Source organism: Octopus bimaculoides, chromosome 23 (assembly GCF_046866305.1).
Source record: "Octopus bimaculoides isolate indiv1 chromosome 23, ASM4686630v1, whole genome shotgun sequence".
Classification (NCBI taxonomy): domain Eukaryota; kingdom Metazoa; phylum Mollusca; class Cephalopoda; order Octopoda; family Octopodidae; genus Octopus; species Octopus bimaculoides.
The window spans coordinates 26,532,812-26,545,539 of NC_142950.1; the positions used below are offsets into that span (position 1 = coordinate 26,532,812).

At 37.3% G+C, this 12,728-nt stretch overlaps 1 protein-coding gene across 1 annotated transcript in view; it reads right to left on the reverse strand.

The window, feature by feature from the left end:
• Positions 1 to 2,846: 2,846 nt before the first annotated feature.
• LOC106874622 (uncharacterized) overlaps positions 2,847 to 12,728 on the reverse strand; it is an 18,723-nt gene continuing 8,841 nt past the window's right edge. Inside the window, exons 4-9 of the mRNA XM_089340732.1 lie at positions 11,791 to 11,900; positions 11,193 to 11,303; positions 8,499 to 8,642; positions 6,485 to 6,596; positions 4,563 to 4,827; positions 2,847 to 3,406 (exon numbers count right to left, since the gene is read on the reverse strand). Coding sequence (XP_089196858.1) covers positions 3,089 to 3,406; positions 4,563 to 4,827; positions 6,485 to 6,596; positions 8,499 to 8,642; positions 11,193 to 11,303; positions 11,791 to 11,900 — 1,060 coding nt within the window. The 3' untranslated portion in view covers positions 2,847 to 3,088. The remainder of the gene's footprint in view (positions 3,407 to 4,562; positions 4,828 to 6,484; positions 6,597 to 8,498; positions 8,643 to 11,192; positions 11,304 to 11,790; positions 11,901 to 12,728) is intronic.

Consider the following 12,728-nt stretch of genomic DNA (forward strand, 5'->3'; position numbering starts at 1 on the left):
GTTGAAATACAAACAGATGTACGATATGCAAATAGACATGATATATTATCAGTAAAGGAATGAAATGTATACCACCCCCTTCAACAATTAAATATGCTGGAAATTAAATTTGGAATTCCCGAATTTCATAAAAGATTTACACTGGAAGAAGTGAGGCTTTTTTTCTGAAGAAATCACGTCCAATCATTAGTAAAAAGAAACAAACGTGAATAACACCCAAAAGGATAGAAATATCACTGATACAATATATATATTAAGGAATTTCACTTTGCCTACCGTGTCTATCTCCTCGGTGGCATCATTCCGTTGTTTAGGTTCCAGACATATCTTATGTACCAAAGATGAAACCGATCTAACTGGAAACCAGCGACAGCTATCTACTGTAGGGATATTTATTGTGTTTTTAACACAAGTCCGTCAGGGATGTTACCACAGAACAAATACTGTAGAAAATGGCCTATCGACAGTATACGTTAAGTATAATACATATAAGGCTATTTTAATTAAATGCTCACTCAATTGCATGTACCAGAGTTTTATTCAGCCGGGGAGCTCTTCGCAACATCAGTGAATGTTTCATGCACTTTTTCCTATATCAGAGACAACAAATTCTCATACAAGAATGTGGCACTAAACAGCCCCCAAAAGGCCAAAATGCATTGGGTGCGTTTAGTGACTACTGCTGGTACGAATTTTTATTTCTTTCTGTGGTATTTATTGTGTTTTTAACACATCAAGTCTTTTAGAGTTGTTATCTCATAAAAAAAAATATATATAAAATAAAAAATACTGCAGTATCTAACCTTCGGCAATAGGCACTTATAGAGCATATAGGAAGTCTGTTATATAAGTGGCTATTTGAATAGATATTGTTTCAATTGCACATACCGGAAAGGAAACTAAATTTTCAAACCGGTTTCTTCTAAAATTTAGTTTCCTTTCCGGTATGTGCAATTGAAACAATCTTGGACAAAACTGAAGTAGTTTTATATGGAGTAACTATAAAGAAGAAAATTAAATATTAACAAAATACACAGTAACTGTGAAAATGCTTGTAATAAGAATATTTCACTACTAATAATTACACTGTGTAACACGATGTTTTTCCTTTGGTAGCAACTGTTATTTCATATTGGCTTACCCAAGAAAGTATGAAATACGTCTAATATTTCTTTCAAACTTTGTTTTTCTTACATTCATTTAAATCTCGAAGAATCCCTCTCAATACATAGTTAATGTATTCCCCGACTAGTCCTGCCCATCATCAGAGGGACATGCTTAAATGGTTAAGGTCAAGCAACTGACAAGCACGTCTGTCGTATCGAGAAGAATATTTGCTATAACGATATTCCTGCTTCTGCAATTCAGCGCTGAATCCGTCTGAGATGTAATGGAAAATAGGTCAGTTTTAAAACATTGATGTCCAGGTGACAAAAGCAAAGTTTGAAGGGGATAGTAGTCGTTTCCTTTGATTTCTAGATAGAAGCAAATAAGAAATGATACTTACTCACTAAAGACAAAAGAAAATTGTTACACAGTATTATATATTTTGTTTTTGTTTTTTTTAGATCAAAGCCAGTATAGAGATAGGAAATGGATCTCAGTCACAATAGGCCTCTACACAGTTTTCATAGTATAGGTTAGCCCAGGCTGTAGTAGAAGGCACATCTAAAATGCTGCACAGTGGGACTGAACCTGAAACAATGTGGTTGCAAAGTTATGGTGAAACATTCTTATATTCTTTTACTTGTTTCAGTCATTTCGACGGCGGCGGCCAAGCTGGAGCACCGCCTTAAAAAGTTTTTTTTTTTGTTTTAGTTAAAGCAGTCGACCTAAGGACTTATTCTTTGTAAACCTGGTACTTATTCTATTGGTGTATTTTGCCAAACCACTAAGTTGTGGGGACATAAACACATCAACATCGGTTGTCAAGCAATGGTGGGGTGAGGACAAACACAGACACAAAGACACACACCTAAATATATATATATATATATATATATATATATATATATATATATATATATATATATATATATATATATATATAGATAGATAGATAGATATATAGATAGATAGATAGATAGATAGATAGATAGATAGATAGATAGATAGATATACGATGGACTGTTTCTGTCTACCAAATCTACTCACAAGGTTTTGGACGGCCCGAGGCTATAGTAAAAGACTCTTGCCCAAGGTGCAATGCAGTGGGACTGAACCCAGAACAATGATGTGGTTGAGAAGCCATGTAAGTAGGTAGATAGTAAACTACAAAAGGAAAATAAAATAAAACAAAACAAAGTTGCAGTTTTACCTTGTATTTCTATATTTCAAGGCTATAACCCTAACCCTAACCCTAACCCTAATTTGGAAAAAGCGAGGGATGGAAAAAGTCATTGCTCAGATATGTGGGGTGCTCCCTTTCTCCTTCCTCCTCCACACGTCTAAGCAACATTTGCTTTTCCAAATGTCCTGAAGAAGACGCCATACATTATTTACATTTGACAGATATTTGTTCTCATCTTCTTTGTTGTTAACACGTTTCAGTTGATATACCCTCCAGCCTTCATCAGGTGTCTTGGGGGAAATTTCGAACCTGGGTTCTCACCTGATGAAGGCAGGAGGGTATATCAGCTGAAACGTGTTAACAACAAACAAGATGAGGACTAATACCCGTCAAATGTAAATAATGTAAATAATGTACATAATTCCTCATCTCTTAAGTTTAGAACTGAAGAGGTCATAGCCCCAAAACATAAAAATATTTGGTTAAACTGCTACTTTGTTTTGTTTTGTTTACTTTGTACCTTCTTGCACCGCTGCAGCCTTACACAACAAATCTCTTTAAAGTGAAATAATTTATTTTTAATAGTTGAACTGAAAGCAGAAAGGCAATAAATGGTAATATATAAATATTGGGTCCCAGACATACACCACACATATAAAATATTTTGCACAGTTGGTGAACTAAACAGTATATTAGAATATAATAGAATAAAGAATTTAGTCTCATCTGATTCAACATTTCTCTTTCAATAAACCGTTTCCATGAAAAAATTCCGAACAATGTTAGTAAAATAATCATTTAATCTTGAAGACTTAATTCTTGGAGATCAAAGTCATTTATAATTGATCTCAATCCACATAACTTAAAAGTATAATTCTCTTGTGAGCAATTTACATAACGTTTGTAATCCTGGCAGAAGTCACAAATTACAGGAAGTGAATTTATAAGGAGGCCAGTTCGTTTGCTGTTGTAGTCGAATTTTTTAAGAAGTTTTATTTTCAGTCCTTGGTACTTGGCAATGGCACTTGAATATTGCATTTTTTGTTCTAAATTAACGCTAAGTATATTGATCTGACGTAATTCTTCTAAAAGAGTCTCCAAAGCAGCCATCTGGGTCTAGAAAAAAATATATATATAGAATTAAATTTCATAAACAAACATTTATATATATATATTTCAAATTTTGGTACAAGATCAGCAATTTTGGGGACGGGGGTTGGGGTAAGTCAATAACATCAACCCCGGTACTCAGCTGGTGTTTATTTTATCGATGCCGAAAGGATGAAGGGCAAAGTTGACCTCGGTGAAATCTAAACTCAGAACATGAAGACAAATTTTTAAGTTTGCTTGACATTTTATATGTGTGAAAGGGATTAAAATTTCGATACTCCGTATCAAAGTTTCCAACAAGAATAGGCCGAAAATCAGAGCTTGAGACAAGAAGGCACTTTTGACCAATTAGAATTCTGTTTACATAATCAGTTTGATCGGCTAACTTCTTCTGTCAGTTGAGTAAAGTGTCATCTAAGCTGATGTTTATTGGTAATTAAACTTATTTTGCAACACTTGTGTGTATTTATCAGCTTTGTTTTTGTCGATAAGAATTATCAACTGCTTTTCCTGTGATCACGATTTGAGAAGACATACAGAAGCAGGCTAAAAATCAGACATAATCTCTTGTGGGCAAGAAATGTAAGATAAAGCTTATTATAAACAACACAAACACTTCGTAATTTGATAGCTTTTGATGTGATACCTGTTAAACAGAAATTATTTTTATTTAATGAAAATTTAATAAAATCTAATCATAAGTAAGTGAAATTATGCTAAATACAACTAAATTGAAACCCTTTCCCCCTTGGCCATATCGGCAATTCTGAAAACTTTTGGGTGCAAACTTTACATGAGTAGAAGCTTTTTTTTCTAACAATCCTTATCCTGAAAATCACCTGCGTAAATTACACAGGTGTGCAAATTACATGGGTTTTTACGGTAGATATATATATATATATATATATATATATATACAATGAGCTTCTTTCAGTTTCCGTCTACCTAATCCACTCACAAGACTTTAGTCAGCCCACAGCTATAAACAAATGACACTTGCTCAAGGTTCTAGCAGTGGGACTGAACCTGGAACCATGGGGTTGGAAAGCAAGCTTCTTACTACACAGCCATATACATGAATATATATATATAGAAGTGATATCATCAGCAACAACAACTATTGCAGCAAACAACAAACAATAAAGCACAGTCGTTTCCATACCTCACAATTCTCAAAACTGAGATAAACAAGATGTTCCATAGCTATTGCGTAACCTTCGACTTCTAGGACACAGCTCATAGATGCTCTGGTGTTGACTTGCAGAACATCCTGGAAATATTCTCTGGCATTATCGAATGACTCTTGGAGAAGATTGCAGTGGGCAATCATATTAAGGACCTCAATTTTGGCACTGTTGTTGGGATCAATCTTGTTGTAGATATACAAGGACTCCAGGAATGCTGCTAGGGCATTGGTCATGTCATGCCTGTAATATGATAAGGTAAGGTTAATGAGTAACAGAGCATAGTGGTTGGGGTTGATGGTGGTGGTGGTGGTCGTCGTCGTGGCAGTTGTGGTGATGGTGATAGAGATGGTAGTGGCGGCAGTAGTGGTGATGGTGGTGGTGGTGATTTTGGTGGTGGTGGTAGTGGTGGTGGTCGCGGTGGTGGTAGCGGTGGTGGTAGCGGTGGTGGTGGTGGTGGCGGTGGTGGTGGTCGCGGTGGTGGTGGCGGTGGTGGTGGCGGTGGTGGTGGTCGCGGTGGTGGTGTTGGTGGTGGGGGTTGGTGGTGGTGATGGTGGTGGTGGTGGTGGTTTTGGTGGTGGTGGTTGTTGTTGTTGTTGTTGTTGTTGTTGTTGTGGTGGTGGTGGTGGTGGTGACAGCAGCAGGGTTGTTATAGTATTAGTGATGATAGTGGTTGTAGCAACTGAGCTGATAATGTTGTTGCTGTTGGGGTGGTAATAGTTGGGATTTTGATGGTCATAGTAATAATAGCGATGGTGTTGTCAGAGTGGTGGTGATAATAGTGATGGTGCCGGTGGTGGTGGTAATGATGATGATGATGATGATGTCAACAGTCATAGTGGTAGTGGTGGCAGTGGTATTGCTGCTGCTGCTGGTGCTAGTGTTGATGATGGTGACAACTATATTGAGTTGGAATTTACAAAAAAGGTGTGTAAAGAACAAACAGGGGTATTAGGAAGGTGAGAAAGTCCTTTATGTTTCGAGCCTACGCTCTGCAGCAGAAAGGAACATGAGAAAATAAACAGAGGGAGAATAAGAAAAAAAGAAAGCTTTAGTAGCTAGCAGTCAATCATGGCGATGGCCAGACAGAGGTGGTCAGACAGGAGAGCTGGGAAGAAGGGGAGATAATAAAGTAGTGCTGATACCAAAATGAAGGTGCGCGTGCGTGTGTATGTGAGAGTATGTGACAATAAAGGTGATGATGATGAGGATATGATTACAACGATAATGATAATGATGATGGTGATGATAAAAAATGTGTTTGGAAGGCGATTTGGCTGCTATTTTTAGTAGGTTAGGCAAGTGCAGTGAGACTTCCCTGTCAGCTTTTTTGGCACTGATGTTGTTAGCAGCAGCAGCAGCAGCAGTAATAGTAGTAGTAGTAGTAGTAGTAGTAGTAGTAGTAGTAGTTGTTGTTGTAGTAACAGCAGCAGCAGTAACAACAGTGGCAGTAATATACTAGTAGTAGTAGCAGCTGTTGCAGTAGTAGCAATAGTAGTAGTAGCAGTGGCGGAGGCGGCAGTAGTAGTAGAAACAGTAGAAGACATAGTAGCTGCAGCAGCAGCAGCAACAGCTTGTAGCACTTATTGTTTGACGGTACTGAGTTAGTAGTGGTGATAGTCATGTGTGGTTGTGATGGTGGTGGCGGTGGTGGTGCTACAAGAATAGTGGAGTTAACACACTTGACTAGCATGGTTGGTCTAATGGAGGTAATTACATTTTCGAATGGGATTTGAGCAATACAATCACTTAAAAAGGAAAACAACTACATTCTCAAATTCTCTTGACCTTGACCAAAAAAATCTAGTTGGTCAAATAAAAACAAATCTTCAAATATAACTTGACCAATGGCTAAATAAATATTCTTCACTAATATGACAGACCAAATGAAAGTACTTACATCCTCAAATACACTTGACCAGTCTGGTTCAACAGTTCAGAAGTAATCACATGGTGCCAACTTTGTTTCTTCAGGATGGCCTTTGATTTCAATAGGAATTTTAGTGCTGTTTCTGGAAGAAAAATAAGAATGACAAAAAAAAAATAAATAAATAAAAAGGCCTTCTGGCAACGCTTCTTAGATTTGCTGTATGAAAAGTGCATACATGTTCATAGTGGAGGCGCAATGGCCCAGTGGTTAGGGCAGCGAACTCGCAGTCATAGGATTGCGGTTTCGATTCCCAGACCGGGTGTTGTGAGTGTTTATTGAGCGAAAACACCTAAAAGCTCCACAAAGCTCCGGCAGGGGATGGTGGTGAACCCTGCTGTACTCTTTCACCACAACTTTCTCTCACTCTTACTTCCTGTTTTTGTTGTGCCTGTAATTCAAAGGGTCAGCCTTGTCACACTGTGTCACGCTGAATATCCCCTGAACTACGTTAAGGGTACACGTGTCTGTGGAGTGCTCAGCCACTTGCACGTTAATTTCATGAGCAGGCTGTTCTGTTGATCAGATCAACTGGAACCCTCGACGTCGTAAGCGACGGAGTGCCAACAACAACATGTTCATAGCATGAAACTTGACCCACAGCTCATTCTGTTCGGACTGAGAAGAAACACATATACTGACGGCATCTTTGACTTGCTAATATTATTAGCAAAATTTTTTATATATAAAATGAGTTAAAAACCACTCTCAGATTCAAACATTTTAGATACTTAGTGTTTGAGAGATATCTAATTGAAAAAAAAAAAAAAACCAGATCATACAATAAAAGCAAGCAAGAGGAATTTCATAAAAAGTGGAGGCTCTACCATGAGAGTGTAAATGTGTGGTAGTCCTCAAGTGTTACTTCTTGTAGAACTGCTATTAAGATTATTATGTATGTATGCATATACATGCTTGCATGTGTGTGTGTGTGTGTGTGTATATACATGTATGTATGCATGCATGCTTCTGTGTGTGTGTGTATGAGAATGTATGTATGCACATACATATACATGCTTGTGTGTGTGTGTGTGTGTGTGTGGTGTGTAAGTATGTATGTATGTATGTATGCATATATGTATGTATGTATGTATGTATGTATGTATCTATCTATCTATCTATCTATCTATATAAATTCAAAAAAGGATAAAAATCTTTTACAAGAATTTTATCAGGAAGCCAGTGTGTAAAAAAAATTAAATTAGAGAAATTTCTAGTGTATGTATAAATGCGACTGACTTTATATTTAAATTCTTTCCCAAATTAAAAATGCATCATTGAAGTTCCAACAAAGCCAAGAGAATACAGACCGACACTCACTTCTGGGTACCGTGCTTTTGTCAGTCTGTGACATAATATAAGGTACCCCCAAAGTGAGACAGACCCCAAAACCACATGGTTGAGAAGTAAACATCTCTTAACCACACACTACGCAATTATGTTCGCTCTTAGGCATGAGTTCAATGAGATTCTGCTGCTATTTCTAGCAGACTGAATGTCTGTGGGCTTGTACTAAAAGTTCGAGGAGGTGCTGAAAAGTTCCTGGCTCTGGGTAAAAGAAAATACAGGAGGATCAGAGAATTATGATTTTATTCAAGATATTCCCCTCTCAGATTCACACACTTATTGCAGCAGTCCTTCAGTTTTTCTAACCCCTATAAAAGAACTCAGGAGGTTGGGCCTCCAAACATGCCTTTTTCAATATCCTATTTCAGCACCCTCTCAAAAAACATGTGATTATATATGTACGAGGGGGTACTGAAAAGTTCCTGGCTTTTGGTAAAAGAAAATTATGATTTTACTCAAGATATTCCCCTCTCAGATTTACACACTTATTGCAGCAGTCCTTCAGTTTTTCTAAGCCCTGTAAAAGAACTCAGAAAGTTGATCCACCAAGCAAGGCCTTTTGCGATATCTTTAAAGCCAGGAACTTTCCTGCACCCGCCTCATAGATTTTAGAAGTAAGACTTGACAAAAGAATACTTACCATGGTTTCCACGATCACGAGATATTATCTTTGCTACATTACAATTTGCCACGACAGATAGTCTAGGATTTATTGCAGCAACCTTCATTCTTTCCCTTAGAGAAGCATTATAAAAAATGAATGCTTCGTCGTACTGTAAGCCATCTGCAGAAAGAGAAAAGAAAATATCAGGTAAAAATGCCTGAAGACACATGTGGTGACCTCTGGATGGCAGTTAATGCAAAGGGAGGTAACTATCTCCTTACACATGAGGCAGGATCAGAAATTTAAAACTGAAGTCAAAAAATACAAAAAGGATACAAAAAAGAATTTCCATTATTACCATCATCATCATCATCACCATATAACGTCTATTGTCCATCCTGGCGTGGGTTGGATGATGTGACCAGAGCTGGGAGGCTGGGTAGCTATACCAGACCCCAGTCTAATTTGGCATGGTTTCTTCAGCTTGGATGCCCTTCCTAATGCCAACAACTTTACAAAGTGTGCTGGATGCTTTTACGTGGCATGGAATGAGCACCACATGGGTACTCTTACATGGCACCACTACAGGTGCTTAAAACAACCAGAAGGTTCAGTCTTAACATTTCTGCTGTGGGGTACAGGTCTTCTTGACCCATATATATATATATATATAGGCGCAGGAGTGGCTGTGTGGTAAGTAGTTTGCTTACCAACCACACGGTCCTGGGTTCAGTCCCACTGTGTGTCACCTCAGGCAAGTGTCTTCTACTATAGCCTCGGGCCGACCAAAGCCTTGTGAGTAGATTTGGTAGATGTAAACTGGAAGAAGCCCAACGTATATATATATATATATATATATATATATATATATATATATATATATATGTATGTGTGTGTGTATATGTTTATGTGTCTGTTTGTCTCCCCAGCATCGCTTGACAACTGATGCTGGTGTGTTTGTGTCCCCGTACTCTAGTGGTTCGGCAAAAGAGACTGATAGAATAAGTACTAGGCTTACAAAGAATAAGCTCTGGGGTCGATTTGCTCGACCATAAAGGCAATACTCCAGCATGGCCGCAGTCAAAGGACTGAAACAAGTAAAAGAGTAAAAGAGTATATATATATATATATATATATATATATATATGTATAGTAAATAAAAAAAATGAAGAACACAAAAAAAACAACAACACAAGGATGTGGTACATGTAAAGTATTAACAGATGCTCAAGGAAGGAAAGAAAGGTGGTTTTACATTTCGAGCCCCGGCTCTTCTTCAGAAACAGAAGAAAGTCCAATAGAAAAGTAAGGCAGAGGGGAAAAAAAAAAAATCACCAAAGGAAAATAGGACAAGGTAGAAAATGCTAAAATGATTTTATCATGAAGAACATTTTAGTACCGGTTTCAGTCTTTGCGACTTTTTCAACTTAGAGTAAAGCATGAAAAACAATTAAATTGTGGAAAAATTAAATGAAATGTCTTTTATTTAAAGTATTTCCTTAGTTTTCAAACACAAGGGACATTTTCCTTTTCTCTGTCTCTCTTTCTCTCTCTCTCTCGTTCTCTTACTGTTGTGAACGCTATGGAAATATTTTTAAAAAAACATTTCATTTAATTTTTCTACAATTTAATTTGTTTTTCATGCTTTACTCTAAATATTCTTCATGATAAAATTATTTTAGCATTTTCTACCTTGTCCTATTTTCCTTATATATATATATATATATAGACATCTTTTTATTTTTTATCTTTCACTGATTTCAGTTATAGGACTGCGGCCAGTCTGGAGCACTGCTTCAAAGGGTTTAGTCAGATAAATCAACCCCAGTACATATGTATTTAAGCCTGGTGCATCCCAGTAAGTGGATTTTATTCTACCAAACTGCTATGACATAGGGATGTAAATAAACCAACACTAAGAAGTAATGGGTGACAAACACTTACATAAAGACGCGCACACACACACACACACACACACACACACACATCTGTTATCTTTTCCTTTGTTGTTTATTTGTTGCAGTCATTAGACTGGGACCATGCTGGGGCAGCACCTTGAAGAATCAACCCCAGTGCTTTTTTTTTAAGCCCGGTACTTATTTTATTGGTTTCTTTTGCCAAACCACTAAGTTACAGGTATGTAAACACACCAACACTGTTATCAATGTGGGTGATGGGGGTCAGACAGACAGACAGACACACACACACATCTGCCAGACATTTAGTTTCCATCTTACCAAACCCATTCTGCTCAAAAGGATTTGGTTGGCCCGAAGCTATAACAGAAGACACTTGCCCAAGGTTCCATGCAATAGGACTGAACCCAGAACCATGTGGTTGGGAAGCATGCTTCTTACTACACAGATATGCCTCAGTACCACCATCCAACCCCAGGATCTAACCAAAAAATATCAAAATATTTTTTAAATAAATAAATAAAAACTTTTATGTTCATGAATTTGTGTTGCAAGACTCCTTGTGTGAAACCGTGTGTTGAAACAGAGAATGGACAAAGCAGAGCAGGAGCACACGAGGGTGGAGAGTGTCACTGAAGAGGTCACAGATGTGTGATGAAAGATTTCCAGACAATGGACACGAGTTAAAATAAAAACAGTAAAAAACGAGCGAAGAATGAATATATAGTATGTGTGTTTATGCGGCAAAAAAAAACAAAAAAAACAATGACCATCCTGAAATACAACAATAAAAAAAAAAAACGATTATACTCACTCCTTTCATAATTAATACCCATTGTATTTAACATCACAGCTAGACTGGGATGATGTGATGAAATTTTCCCCAAGTTTTCTGACAGTAATTTTTCACATCTATCATAATAACCTGCAAAAAGAAATGTCGCCTTTATATGGATAAATAAAAAAAAACCCACCTGAACAGAAAAAAGACATAATGGTTTCATAAGATTGTCTAGAGGTAATTAAGCTCATGAAACCTAATTAAATCCTCCTGTTAACCATTAATATCACATTAACAAAGTTTTAATTCATTTATTTATATTATACAGTTCTATATTTAAGAGATGAGGAAGTATGTATATTATTTACATTATTTACATTTGACGGATATTTGTCCTCATCTTGTTTGTTGTTAACACAATGTTTCAACTGATGTACCCTCCAGCCATCTTCAGGTGCCTTGGGGAAATTTCAAATCTGGGTTCTCATTCCACTACCACCACCACCAACAATGACAACAATGCCATAACACCACCACCACCACCACCACCACCAAGACCCTCAATACTGTCGCCATCGACAACAATACCATGCCCACCACCACCAATTAAAGAACATAATGCAGTTATTACCAATGAGCGAGAGGTTGTAGGCCATGATAGAGGCAGAGTTGATCTTCACGTGTAGCACCATCTGAGGACTGACATCTTTGACGACCATGTTGTAGCCTATTTCTGCAGAACTGATGAAGAAATTGAACAATCATCATCATCATCATTATCATCATCATCATCACCACCACTATTACTACTATCACTGACACCATCATTACCACCATCATTAACGTCATCATCATTATCATCATCATCACCAACACCACCCTATTATCACCATCATTACTGAAATTATCATCATCTTCATCACCACTGCTATCATCACAATCATCATCATCAACAACAGTAGCTTTCTTAGACTTGTCACTATTGTTTACACCAGGGGTTTTCAAACTGTGGTCTGCGGACCACAGGGGGTCCGTGGACAGCAAATACTTTTTATGGGCAATTTGATTTTATATATGTTTTTTAATCGAAATCTTTTAATTGACAATAAACCTATTCGTTAAATACTGTTAAATAAATAAATGCAAAAATATGTTATTTTAAGCAAATATTTATGTATAAATTCCATAAGCGTTTATAAGCGGGTCCCTAAGGTAAAGCCTGAAATATAAAGGGGTCCGCGAGTCAAAAAGTTTGAAAACCCCTGGTTTACACCACTATTATCTGCAGATTTATCATCATCATCATCATCATCATCACATCTCTAAGGTAATGGAGACAGCTATTAGCAACAATGTTCTGCATCACCCTGAATCTCTTCCTCTCTTTCTCTTTCTCTCTTCCTCTATTTATCTCTTCATCTTTCTTTTTCTCACTTCCTTCCTCCTCTCTCTCTCTCTCTCTCTCTCTCTCTCTCTCCCCTCGCTGACCACCAGAACATCTTTCAGTGACCCAGATCCACAGGATACCTGTTGACTCGTGTCACTCTCCAAAGGACTCTCAATTTACAA